At 37.5% G+C, this 13065-nt stretch overlaps 1 protein-coding gene across 2 annotated transcripts in view; it reads right to left on the reverse strand.

The window, feature by feature from the left end:
* LOC150076374 (CCR4-NOT transcription complex subunit 3-like) overlaps positions 1-13065 on the reverse strand; it is a 370933-nt gene that overhangs the window by 171269 nt on the left and 186599 nt on the right. For both annotated transcript variants that reach the window (XM_090387831.1, XM_090387830.1), the window contains exons 6-7: positions 5290-5385; positions 262-511 (exon numbers count right to left, since the gene is read on the reverse strand). In XM_090387831.1, coding sequence (XP_090243957.1) covers positions 262-511; positions 5290-5385 — 346 coding nt within the window. The remainder of the gene's footprint in view (positions 1-261; positions 512-5289; positions 5386-13065) is intronic.

Consider the following 13065-nt stretch of genomic DNA (forward strand, 5'->3'; position numbering starts at 1 on the left):
ATATATATATATATTAGTAAATAAACCTACCAAATCAGATTACATGTGAAATGAAGTTGCTGATGGTGTTGACAGCATTACATTTTTTATGTTAAAATATACACATTGTTTCTAACAAAATGTTCATTATTTTTTCACTATAGTTGTGATATTGTATATCCATTCTCATTTTTAACATACCTCAACTGCATTTACAAAAAAAATAAAATACTAACAAAAACAACTTATAGAAAATATGGTAAATTAACCATAAAAACTTACTGGTTGCTCTAGTTTTGGCTAAATACTCCTTCATATCCTCGAGGTTCAGGTCATCATAGAGAAATTCATTTTCTTCAAAGTCAGGTTCTTGTGAAGAATCAATATAATACTCTACATCTTCCTTTATCTTCTTAATTTGATCTACATCTACAGTACAGTTATCCAACATTCTCATTAATGTTTCAAGCTGCTTGATGTGATATCTATGCTTTTCTAAGCTACCTTTAAGTTCTTCAATTCTATCTTGTTTCTAGAAAAGAGGGGGGGGGGAATTACTCTCCCTTATATTCTATTTTTATTTATTATTTTACATTTTCAAACTGTGAAAATATATGCAATACAAATCTAGGAATATTCACACAATTCAACTAAACCCAACCATTATCACAATACATCAGGTATATCATATCAACTATGTTAAATTTTTAAATACATCTAAATTATAAATCACGTTTCCATTTTTCGCATTAACTACTTTAACTATAATACTTAATAATTAGCAAAAAAGATGAATTTACATGTTCGTAAGACCATAAACCTCTTCTAATTCTAGTCATTATATTTATGATAATAGCTATAGATTACGATTTATTAAAAAAATAAACCAGACAATAGAGTCAATCTCCATTACAAATCTTGCTTTCCACCACTCCACTCCTTGGCGTCTCCGTAGCCAGGTGGGAAGGAGCAGCAGTGCGTAGCACACGCTTCTTGATTAGACCGGGGTTCGAGCCCGTCACCACCAAATACGGAGGATGCGGAAAGGTCAAGGGAATGACCACCGCATATTCCCGGAGCAATATGGCCTTAGTTGCTAATGCTCCTAAATAAAAAACCAAACAAACAAACAAACTCCACTCCAAAAAAAAAAAAATTGGTGTTCTCTGGACATATTCTTAACCTGTGTGGTGGTTGTGGCATCCCAAAGTGTAGCAAAAACAGCCCTCCATAGCCAGGTGGGCAGGAGTGGCAGTGCGTAGCACATGCTTCTTGTTTGAGCCCGTGACCACCAAATACAGAGGATGCGGAAAGGTCAGGGAATGACCACCGCATATCCCCGGAGCAATATGGCCTTAGTTGCTAATGCTCCTAAAAACCAAATAACAAACAAACAAACACTAAAAAGTAGAAAATAAATTTTTTTCTTTTTGCACATGATCGGTATTCGGTGGAAATATTAAATGATAGACAATTGGTAAATAAATTCCAATAAAATATAAGGTGTGGCCTTTACCATTTTTTAAAATGAGGCATTTTATGTTGCAGGGGTAAAGGCCACACCTTATATTTTATTGGAATTTATTTACTATTTTATTGGACTATTTACTAAAAACCAAAACGTTCTGAAATTTTTTTTGATTTGATGCTTATATAATGAGATATTCATAATGAAAAAATTATGCTGTCATACCTGGATTGAGAAATTGCCATCTGTAATGTACCACACATCCAGAATAATGGAAAACCAAATTACACTTCATGCTGTGACTGTACGCTGTACAGTACCTGAAAAAGTGTACATGGGTGAGAAGTCAGGTTAAAACGAAGCATTTGTTTCAATGACAGATGTTCAAAATGCCTTCAATGAAGGTTGTAGTAAGCAACCAAACAGTGATGTACATGTGCTAACATATGGACATCCATAGTGACAATGGCTGCTTGGAACCACACAATTAAATCTTCCATATGGCCCTAGAGAAAATAAACCAATAAGATTTAGATTTGACTGATTTGGCTATAGGACCACTACAGCCTAACCACATCCCAGGGAGTTGGAGATGTGCAACAGCACTAAAATACGTCAGTACTAAGTTTCATAGAAAACTTTATTGTACACAGTGTAACCACATTGTAAAGCACATGTTCAGTGGCATATCACCTAGAAAGTAAGGTAGCACAGTAGATAAAAATTAGACATAATTCTCTTCAATCAAATGATTGTGAAGTAAATATGGATCAATGATTTTCTCTCCAAGGCTAGCCCATATACTGATGAACCTCTGAGGTTGAAACCTCAGAGGCTCATCTTATTTTAACTTCCCAGATACTGACTGGAACTTGTGGGTTGGTCACTCACACACTAGTAAGAATTTTGTGGATTTATTGGATGAGTTTTCTGCAACAGCACGTTCGAGAGGAAACCAGAGAGGGTAATGCTCTTGATCTGGTTATCAGCAGTGATCATTTGTGTATTAAGAATTTGCAGATAAAGGAACCACAAGGTGGAGTGATAACAGTGTACTGATGTGGGATTTACTGAAAGATATAATTACCATCAGGGGTAAAGGAAAGGGTTTTTGCTTTGCTACAGTGGTCTCAGACAGTTTTTAAATTCTGTACAGTGGGATCAACTGACGATTTTACCAACAGTACATTCTAAGTGGGAAGCATTCAAGGAATTAATCGTGGAAGCTATTAAAAGTTTCATACCTATTAAGAAATACTGTTCAAGGTTTAGGCCTAAATGGTTATCAAATGAACTAATGAGACTCGTGACAGAGAAGAAAAATGCATGGGATGCATATAAATTATCAAGTGACTCAGAAGCCTATGGTAGATATAAGCTAGTCTGTAAGCAGGTCACAAAGGAGGTTAGGCAGGCGAAGGCAGATTACAAGAAATCTTTGGCAAAGGATGCTAAGAAAAACAGCAAGGATTTCTTTACTTATATAAACTCTAAAAGGAAGGGGATGAATCTGATTGGACCATTTGATATTGATGGTTCGACTGTTGATGACCTGCTAAGATAGCAAACAAACTGATGAGTATTTTGCATCTACAATTCACGCATGAGGAGTTATTAAGGTTTGAAAATGGCAGAAGGTTATCAAATTGTAGCAGAGTGCTCAATGATTTTGTAATAACTGAGAGCAAAGTGGAGGGAAAATTATTGAAGTTAAACATAAGAAAGGCACCTGGGCTGGATGGGATCTATCCAATTATATTAAAGGAGGCGGCAAAGCAACTAAGCAAACCCTTAGCCAAATTATGAGGACATCCTTAGACTCAGGGGAAGTTCCCACAGACTGGAGAACTGCAAATGTTTCCCCCAATTCACAAAGGGGGATCAAAGGGTGACATGAGTAAAATAATGGAGTCACTGGTTAAAGATGCATTGAAGGACCATCCAGACAAGACTGCAGCAATAATTCAGACACAGCATGAGTATGTTAAGGGAAAGTCTTGTCTGACAAATTTGATGTATTATTATGATGTGGTTACAAAGGAACTGGATGCAAAAAATAATTTTGATATCATATATTTGGATTTCAGGAAAGCTTTTGACACTGTTGTGCATGGAAGACTACTGTACAAATTGGAGCAGAATGGTATTAAGGGTAAGATGCTACAATGGATAAAAGGATGGTTGGGTGGGAGAAGACAGAGGGTGGTAATCAATGGGTGTTGCTCTTCGTGGACTAATGTTATTAGTGGAGTCCCACACGGTTCGGTGTTGGGTCCCCTGTTGTTTTGTATATTTATTAATGATATTGATGAAGGTATATCAGGCTTAGTGTCGAAGGTTGCAGATGATACAAAGGTTGACAGGATTGTTAATGACAGTAAATGGCAGTGTGCTACTGCAACAGGATCTAGAAAATTTGGGCAGATGTGCTAAAAAGTGATAACTGAAGTTTAACATTGACAAATGCAAAGTATGGCATATGAGTCGAAGTAACTCCAGAGAAATGTACCAACTGTGTGGTACTACACTTAAGGTGGTAGAAAATAAAAAAGGCCTGGGAGTAATTGTGCAGTCAGATATGAAGTTTTCTGAGCAATGCAGACAGGCTGCCAGGGCAGGTCATGGGGTTTTGTCAATGATATACAGGAATTTTGCTAGCAGGGAAAAGGAGGTGACTGTCCCTCTGGATAAGGCAATGGTCAGGCCATGCCTTGAGTACTGCGTACAGGTGTGGAGGACTCATTTTAGGAAGGATGTAGATTTGCTTGAGCATGTACAGAGAAGGGCAACAAGATTGGTGAGGGGAATGAAGGGATCCTCTTAACAAGAGAGTTAAGTTTTTCAGGTACTTAAGTTCTGAAAATTGCAGTGGCTGGAGACTAGGCACCTGCGCGGTGATCTGATTGAGGTGTATAAGGCCTTGAATGGGTTGAGCACACTGAATTCTGATGGGATCCTTCCACTTGTTCAGATTACGGGGCATAAATTCAAATTAAGAAAAGACAGATGTAGTACATCTGTCTTTAAGAAATTAAGAAAAGACAGACAGTAATTTGCCTTTAGCCAGCGGGTGGTTAATTGCTGGAACAAACTTCCATCTGTCGTTGTGGAATAATAAATTTAAGGAGGAACTGGACAGGCATTTGGAGGGAATGGTGTGATTTTTTTTTTTTTTTTTTTGGCTGATGCTGCATAAGCTCATACACTTGCTTTCTTGCATCACATACTACTTCTACTACTACTACCACCACCACTATAGAGTAGAATGCATGGATTCACACCCATCCAATAATGGATGCTCAGGCAGTTCCAAATGCCTTCGATGTTATCTGATTAAAAATACTATCAGTTACTTTTCAAATAAAAAAAAAAAATTCTGTTTATACTCCAGGATGACTACACAGTCAGGAGTTAACAAGACAGAGCGAATACAAGAAATAGCAATGTATTCAGAAGACTGTGTGAACAAATTGAGTAATTTCTAAAGAGGTTCAAGCCAAAGCAGTATCACTGTCATCAGTGGGATAACAGCATCCTCAGATGGTCAACAATAAAACCAAACTGACAGCAGCACTGTTTTATCGAACTATATCAATTTATACTAGTGTTACCAATGATATATAACATACATGAATAAGGTTTAAAGTTAAAGTAAACACCAAAAAACACTACCCCAATTTTTGACCAGAATTTCTGAAAATCTCATTTAAAAGAAGAGTTTACTCTTGTAGGTCATCAGTCTACCTTCTGCCCATCCTCCATATCTTTAAGGAAAGATCATCCACATTTTCATAAACACTACTCTAAGCAAACAATATCTAGTAATAAAAAAACAGCCTTACTTCTTTGTCATTTTTCTTCTTCTTTAAAGCTGCCAATAAAGATTCTGTTTCAGATTCAAATTGGTCCACTTGTATATTTAACGATGCTATTGATGTCTACAGATTAAAATGAAAGGAAGCAAACAAAGATATATTTAAACAATGTTCACATTTGATGATTAAAAAATGAATAAGGAAATTATTTAAGTTACTGAATGAGAGATCTAACATGTTTTTTTTCTTAAATCAGCACCAAAATACTGTCAATCATTGCATATGTAACTGCACATACAGCAAGGAAAAACTTGAATTACCTGAAGTAAAACTTACACATCCACCACTCAAAGCCAACTAATTTGACACCACTTTTGCCTTTAAGAAGTTCCCGCTATTGCTGACAAAATAAAACATAGGTTTTTTTTTTTTCAAAAGGAATGCAAATAGCACAGCCATTATCATACTGATATGCTCCTTTTTATTTCTGTTCAGAGGAAACTGATATTTCTTTGTGTCTGGGTGGGTGAAGGAGATTAGTTCACAAATTAATCTACTTTTCATACATTGAAATGTAGGCACTGCCTGCATTTTTTTGCACTAGCATTAACTATTTCACAATTATTTTCATGTTGTTGTTTGAGTTTAAAATGCATCATCAACTTAAACTATATTGTGCCATTAAGTAGTATGTCTGCACAAGTCTGTTCTCACAGGCCGCTTTGCATGTTTTTTCATGCAAGCTACTAAAGGAGTATGCACATGCACACAATTTTGAAGGTTCGTTTAAGTGTGTTACAGTATCAAATTATATTCGTACATAGAGAGATTCTCTTGAAACACTAAGGATATGCTGTCATCTATCAAATGTACTACAAGGAACAACAGCAGTTTTTACATTTACAGCAATTTTAAATAGTGACGGAAGGGGTTCCAACAAGAACCTCTTCATCTTGAAGTGATGAAGAGGACTTAAAAAAACCAAAAATAAATCAAATAATATGTACATATTAATTTTGTATATAAACATATATAAAGTTCATACGCACAAATATAGAGAATATTACTTCAAAGAAGAAACATTACGAGTTTTATTATTTTTTCTCCCTAAAATGTGTTTTTAAATAATTCTGCTCTTATTTTTGGCTATAAAGTCAAATAAGAAAAAAAAAAAAAATTCTAAAGTAGTTAAAAAAACTTTTTAAAGGCTGCATGCACACTGCCTCGATATCCAATAATAGATGGGTTAAAGTACCGGACCTGGTCACACTATACAGAGGCAGAGAAAAGAGGAGCAGAAATTCAGAATTAACCTCAGACCTTGTCTGAGTCGGGGGATCTTCTTTCTTCCCCACCTATGTGACTTACACCTCTTTTTCTTTTTCTGAGCCAATCAGGAACCATTCCCAGGATGCTGTCAAATCACCACACACACACACACACACACACACACACACACACACACACACACACACACACACACACACACACACACACACACACAAAACTGCAATTAGCATTAGCAGTCACTACTGATGCAAGAAAGCAAGCCTTTGTAATATCAGTCAAAAGGAACAAGACCAGAGTATGTCTGCCAGGGGCAAAAGTTGATGACTTTGTAGAGCGGATATCTTTTAAGGGCACAAAAGGTGATTTGTTGTACATGTTGGAACTAATGACATAAGAGCCAGAGATCTGCAGATTTACTCAACAACTACAGGTCAATGTTGAAAAAAGTCGCGAGTTAGGGTTGAATGTGAAAATGTCTGCAATTCTGCCCAGACACGATAGGAGGGAGTATATGATGAGAGTCTTGTCGATCAATCTGGCCCTGGAGAGATTGTGCATGGCTCAAGGGGTAGAATTTTTCTCAGCCTGGTCTGTGCTTGCTAACAGGAGAGAATGCTTCTACAGGGTGGGATACACTTAAATAGAAAAGGTGCAAGAATATTTGCTGATGCCATCAAGACAGAGTTAGGCGAGTCAGAAAACTGCTAGTTTGGGGGGGGGGGAGATACACAGACTAATAGATTAACAGTAGCTGTTGGCAGAGGTGAAAGTGATTCTTGCACTGCTTCTATTGAAATGCAATTGAGCAGCAACCTGGAAAGCAAGGCAATGGGGATTTCCAGGACTGCTGGGAGTCATAGTAGAACAAATAAATACATGGGCTGTTTGTTGTTGTTTGTTATTTGGTTTTTTTAGAAGCATTAGCAACTAAGGCCATATTGCTCCGGGGATATGCGGTGGTCACTCCCTGACCTTTCTGCAACCTCTGTATTTGGTGGGCACTGGCTAGAACCCCGGCCTAATCAAGAAGCGACATGGACTGTGTTAGGGTACTAAGAGTAGAAACAGGTGCATGTATAATTGCATGTAAACCAATGCTAGGAGTATAGTTAATAAATATGATGAGCTTGAAGTGCTGGTCAAGACATCAAAGGCAGATATTGTTGGAATATCAGAAACATGGTGTCACACAGATATAAGCAGTGCAGAATTGGAATTTGGGGAGTACAATGTGTACAGAAAGAATAGACAAGACCAGGGCTCCCACTCCTGGGTTTTTCCACCCAGATCTGGGTTTTTTGATTGTCAACTGGGTTGATAGGTTTTTTTTCACAAAAATATCTCATTATCTGGGTTTTTTCGGTAATTTTTAATTTTAAGTCAAAATTTATTTTTATTTCTTGTAAATAAATAAAATTTAATACATTTAATAAACATTTAATTTAATAAATTAAATGTTTATGAGAGAGGCAGTCCTCTCATTTGAGAGGGGAGGATGGTCATGACAGTATCGTGGTGTGTTTGCGGGAGCAGAGACGCTTGCCGACGGCAATGAATCTTAAATGCGAGCCATCACCAGAGCACGATTCTATATTGAATAATTGGGTACAGCAAAGACCGTCCCAGCGACCTAGTCAGTCGCTTGAATGTATGAAAAATGCGGCGTACGTTGCGATCACCGAAAAAGAATGGTGAGAAACGTTTACACAAATTGCCGATACACGTACCGCCAAGTAAATTACAAGCAGAACACACATGAAAAAGAAAATATGAGCCCAAAAGGGATGGTCTGGGGCCGCCTGCGCTGAGAAGTGTACGGCGGTCCGATGTCTTCCTCACCCTAAAATCGCTGGGTGTCCGAAGAGAAGCCCCTAGAAACGAGGGCGAATAAAGCAGATACTGACACCGATAAGAGAAGTAATCGAAACGAATGGTGAAAAATATGTGTGGGCTGATCAATACCGATGATGGCTAATCGGCTCTTGATAAGTGCAGCGTACCTGTGAACCCCTGTCATGTGTTACACCTCTCCTCTATGCCTCTCGTTCCGTTTGCGAAGTAGTGCCCGTTGGTCTACACAGCAGATCCAGTCGCCTGTTTCGGCCGAAGTGCTGATCGGGCGGTGTTCTGGATTCGAATTTCTATTTATTGAGTTTGCTGCCTATGCGCCCGAGCGCTGAGATTTCTTTCGAAGTCGAAGCATTCTTCCGCACCACGAGTTGGAGAGCGGAGCGGGGTCGAGGCGAACTGCTCCTCATTGCGAGGTCTTATTTAAGACATTCTCATTTAAGACCTCTCTCAGTACATTTAATAAACTTGGACATTAAGCTTGATATACCATCATCAATATCATTTATAAATACAGAAAACAATAAGGGACCCAACACTGAGCCCTGAGGGACTCCACTAATAACATTAGGCCACGATGAGCAGTGTCCATTGATTACCACTCTGTCTTCTCCCCCTCAACCACCCCTTTATCCATAGCAGCAATTTGCCTCCAATGTCACACTGCTCCAATTTATGTAGCAGTCTTCCATGTGCAACAGTATCAAAAGCCTTTCTAAGATCCAAGTATATAATATCAAAGCTATCCCTGCATCCAGTTCTTTGTGACTGCATCATAGTATCCAATCAAATTGGTCAGGCAAAACTTCCCCTTAACAAAATCATGCTGTGTCCGAGCTATAACTGAAGTCTTGTCTAAATGATTCTGCAGTGCTTCTTTAACCAGTGCCTCCATTAATTTTCCTGGAACAGAAGTTAAGCTCACAGGTCTATAATTACTTGTGTCAGCCTTTGATCCTCCTTTGTGAATTGGGGTCACATTTGCACATTTCCAGTCTATGGGTACCTCCCCTGAGTCCAAGGAAGCTCTCATAATTATGGCTAAGGGTTTACTTACTTCCTTTGCTGCCTCCTTTAATATAACTGGATAGATCCCATCCACCCCGGGTGCCTTTCTTGTGTTTATCTTCAACAGTTTCTCTTCCACTTTACTCCCAGTTATTTCAAGATTCTGTAGCTTACTGCTAGAGTTGAATACACCTCTGGCATTCCCCTCGCTGAATAACTCCTCATGTGTGAATGTCGATGCAAAATATTCATTTAGTTTGTTAGCTACCTGAGCAGGATCATCAACAGTTGACCCATCAATATCAAGTGGACCAATCTGATTCATCCCCTTCCTTCTAGAGTTTACATAAGTAAAGAACTCTTTGCTGTTTTTCTTTGCATCCCTTGCCAAGGATTTCTCGTAATCTGCCTTTGCCTGCCTAACTTCCTTTGTAACTTGGTTGCATATCAACTTGTATCTATCATAGGCTTCTCTGTCATGTGTTAATTTGTAAGTATCCCATGCATTTTTCTTCTCTGCCATATGCCTCATTAGTTCATCTGACATCCATTTTGTCCAAGTTTGCAGACGATACAAAGGTTGGCGGGGTTGTCAAGTACACTACCGACACTATGCTGCTGCAACAGGATCTGGAAAGGTTGAGCAGATGGGCTGAGAGGTGGCAAATGTAGTTTAACATTGACAAATGTAAAGTACTACACATGGGAAACAGCAACCCCAGAGCAACGTATCAACTCTGTGGTACTACACTGACAGTGGTAGAGAATGAAAGGGACTTGGGGGTGGTTCTGCAGACAGATATGAAGTTCTCTGAGCAGTGCAGACGGGCTGCAAGAGTAGCTCATGGAGTATTGTCAATGATATACAGGAATTTTTCCAGCAGGGATAAGGAGGTGATTATTCCCTTGTATAAGGCAATGGTCAGACCACACCTAGAGTACTGTATACAGGTCTGGAGGCCTCATTTCAAGAAGGATATAGAGCTGCTGGAACGAGTACAGAGAAGGGCAACAAGATTAGTGAATGGAACAAAGGGGTGCTCTTACGAAGAAAGGCTTAAGTTTTACAAATTACAGTGTCTGGAGACTAGGTACCAGTGAGGTGATCTGATAGAGGTGTATAAAGCCTTGAATGGTTTGAGCATGCTCAATGCTGATGGGATTCTTCCTCTAGCTCAGAATAATCACCTGAGAGGGCATAAATTCAAATTGAGGAAAGACAGATGTAGGATAGACGTGCGGAAATTTGCCTTTAGCCAGCGGGTGGTTGGTTGGTGAAACAGACTTCCATCCCTTGTAGTGGAGGTTGATAGCCTAAATAAGTTTAAGGCTCAGCTGGACAGGTATTTTGAACGAACAGAGGGGTGAAGTGGAAGTGGGTTTTTTTTTTTTTTTTTTGGCTGATGCTGCATAAGCTTGCTTTCTTGCATCAAATGCCTCTACTAATGCTAATGCTAAAAAAAAAATAACAGTTTACAATTTTTTTAATTTTATATTCTAACAATACTGATCATAATTTGTAATATCTCAAGTGCTTGTACAAAATACTACAAATGTAAAAGGATTTCAAAGTTTTCGCAGGGTTCTACACTATGAAATTACGCTTACATGTTCATATATGTAAGCATACACATTCGTGTTACTAACATGTATGCTCAGCCTATTGAGCAGGCGGAAGGCGGTCTTTACTGCACAGTCTTTCGTGATCGTTCGTGGTATTATTGCATTATTTGGTGTGATTTTTACATTTATGCATGTACTACGTTCAGTGATATAATAAATTTAAATTGTAGTGACTATTTCTATGTTATGTTAATGGATTAGTGATTTATTTTTTATTTTATAGAACATTTTAAATAAGATAACTGCTAATTAGCCATACCCACAAATTGCCCACAATGTCTGAAACTTCTTCCCCACAGAGAAAGATGAGTAAACGGTGGTATACTCAAAGTTTTAGAAATGAATGTTTAGAAGATCCGGAATTAAAGGATTGGTTGAAAGAAGACAGTAATGAAAAAGGTGCGTCTTACTGTATTTGTTGTGAAATGAAATTAAAGAATGCCAATAAATCGATGTTACTAGTGCATAAAAATACAGTTAAACATAAAAAAAGTGCAAATATTGCTAAGACAAGTTCAACGTTAGACACGTTCTTCAAAAACGTAAACCTACAGAGAATGAAGAAGTAGCAAAGGCAGAGTTAACAATTGCTGCACTCATTTCTGAGCATAATATTCCATTTGTGCAATGTGATCACCTTATAGAAACATGTAAGAAAGCATTTCATGATAGCAATATTGCAAAACAAGTTCAGATGAAGGCGACTAAAGTCTCTTATCTTATACAAGATGGCATAGCCTATCATGAAAAAATATACATTTCTAACATATGCAGAAACAACAAGTTTTCAATGATAATAGATGAAAGTACAGATTTATCTTTATCGCAGGTTCTAGCTGTTGTTGTTAGATATTTTGATATTCAAAAACTTGATGTTGTAGATATGTTACTTGACACTGTTTGTGTCGAAAATGGTACTTCAGAAGGGCTTTATCAAGCTGTAAAAGATCTTTTCATAGAAAAAAACATTCAAATAAGTAATCTCGTTGGCTTTGGAAGTGATAATTGTGCCACTATGATGGGTACTAAGAGTGGGTTCCAGTCATTGCTAAAAAAGGATGTACCATCAGTATTTATAATGGGATGTGTTTGCCATTCTTTTGCATTATGTGCTAGTCATTCAGTCAAGGTACTACCGTCATATCTAGAAATATTTATAAAAGATATCTCTTGTTATTTTTCCCGTAGTAGTAAAAGATTAAACGAGTTCAAAATGATTCAAGATGATTGTAGATACTGCTAAGCATAAAATCCCCAAATTAGCACAAACACGTTGGTTATCCTGTGGCAATGTAATAAAAATTATTATTGAGCAGTGGGATGCGTTAGTTCTTTATTTTCAGTCTCAATCAAAATTTGACAAAATCGATGGTGCAGGGAATATTTACAATACTATGATCACCAAAGGAACTAAGCATATGTTGTTGTTTTTAGGATATGTACTGGAGAAAATAAACTGCCTGAATATTGAATTTCAATCTGAGCACATTTCAGATTGCACTTACTTCATTCAATGGTTTCAATTGAGTATAAAAATATTCTTAGTTTTTTTCATAAAAGAAGTCATTATTTCGTGCAAGCTGGTTGAAATTGATCCAAGCAATGCAATAAATCATAAGCCTCTGAATAAAATATATTTGGGAGGCCGTTGTATGGCCTTATTAAATTCAACACCACTTGGTGACAGTGAAAGCAGGTTTAAAAATGACTGTTTAAAATTTCTTGTTGAACTTTGTATGGAAATCAGAAAAAGATTTCCTCTAAATGATGATGGAATTATCGCCAGTCTCAATGTTCTTGACCCAGCAGTGATACATGATCGTGCCAATTCGCCATCCTCAATTTTCCATTCTGAAGACAAACTAGATCTTCTAGATGATGAATGGAGATCATTTCGTTTAAATCAAGATTTAGATTTCTCTTACAAAACCATCCCTGAGTTTTGGTATCTGTTACGTAATGTAAAAGATGGCTTTAATAATTCTAAATATGAGATTTTATCTAACTTTATGACCAGTCTAACTATTTTACCTC

Source organism: Mastigoproctus giganteus, chromosome 13 (genome assembly GCF_048544385.1).
Source record: "Mastigoproctus giganteus isolate SK-2022 chromosome 13, ASM4854438v1, whole genome shotgun sequence".
NCBI classification, from domain to species: domain Eukaryota; kingdom Metazoa; phylum Arthropoda; class Arachnida; order Uropygi; family Thelyphonidae; genus Mastigoproctus; species Mastigoproctus giganteus.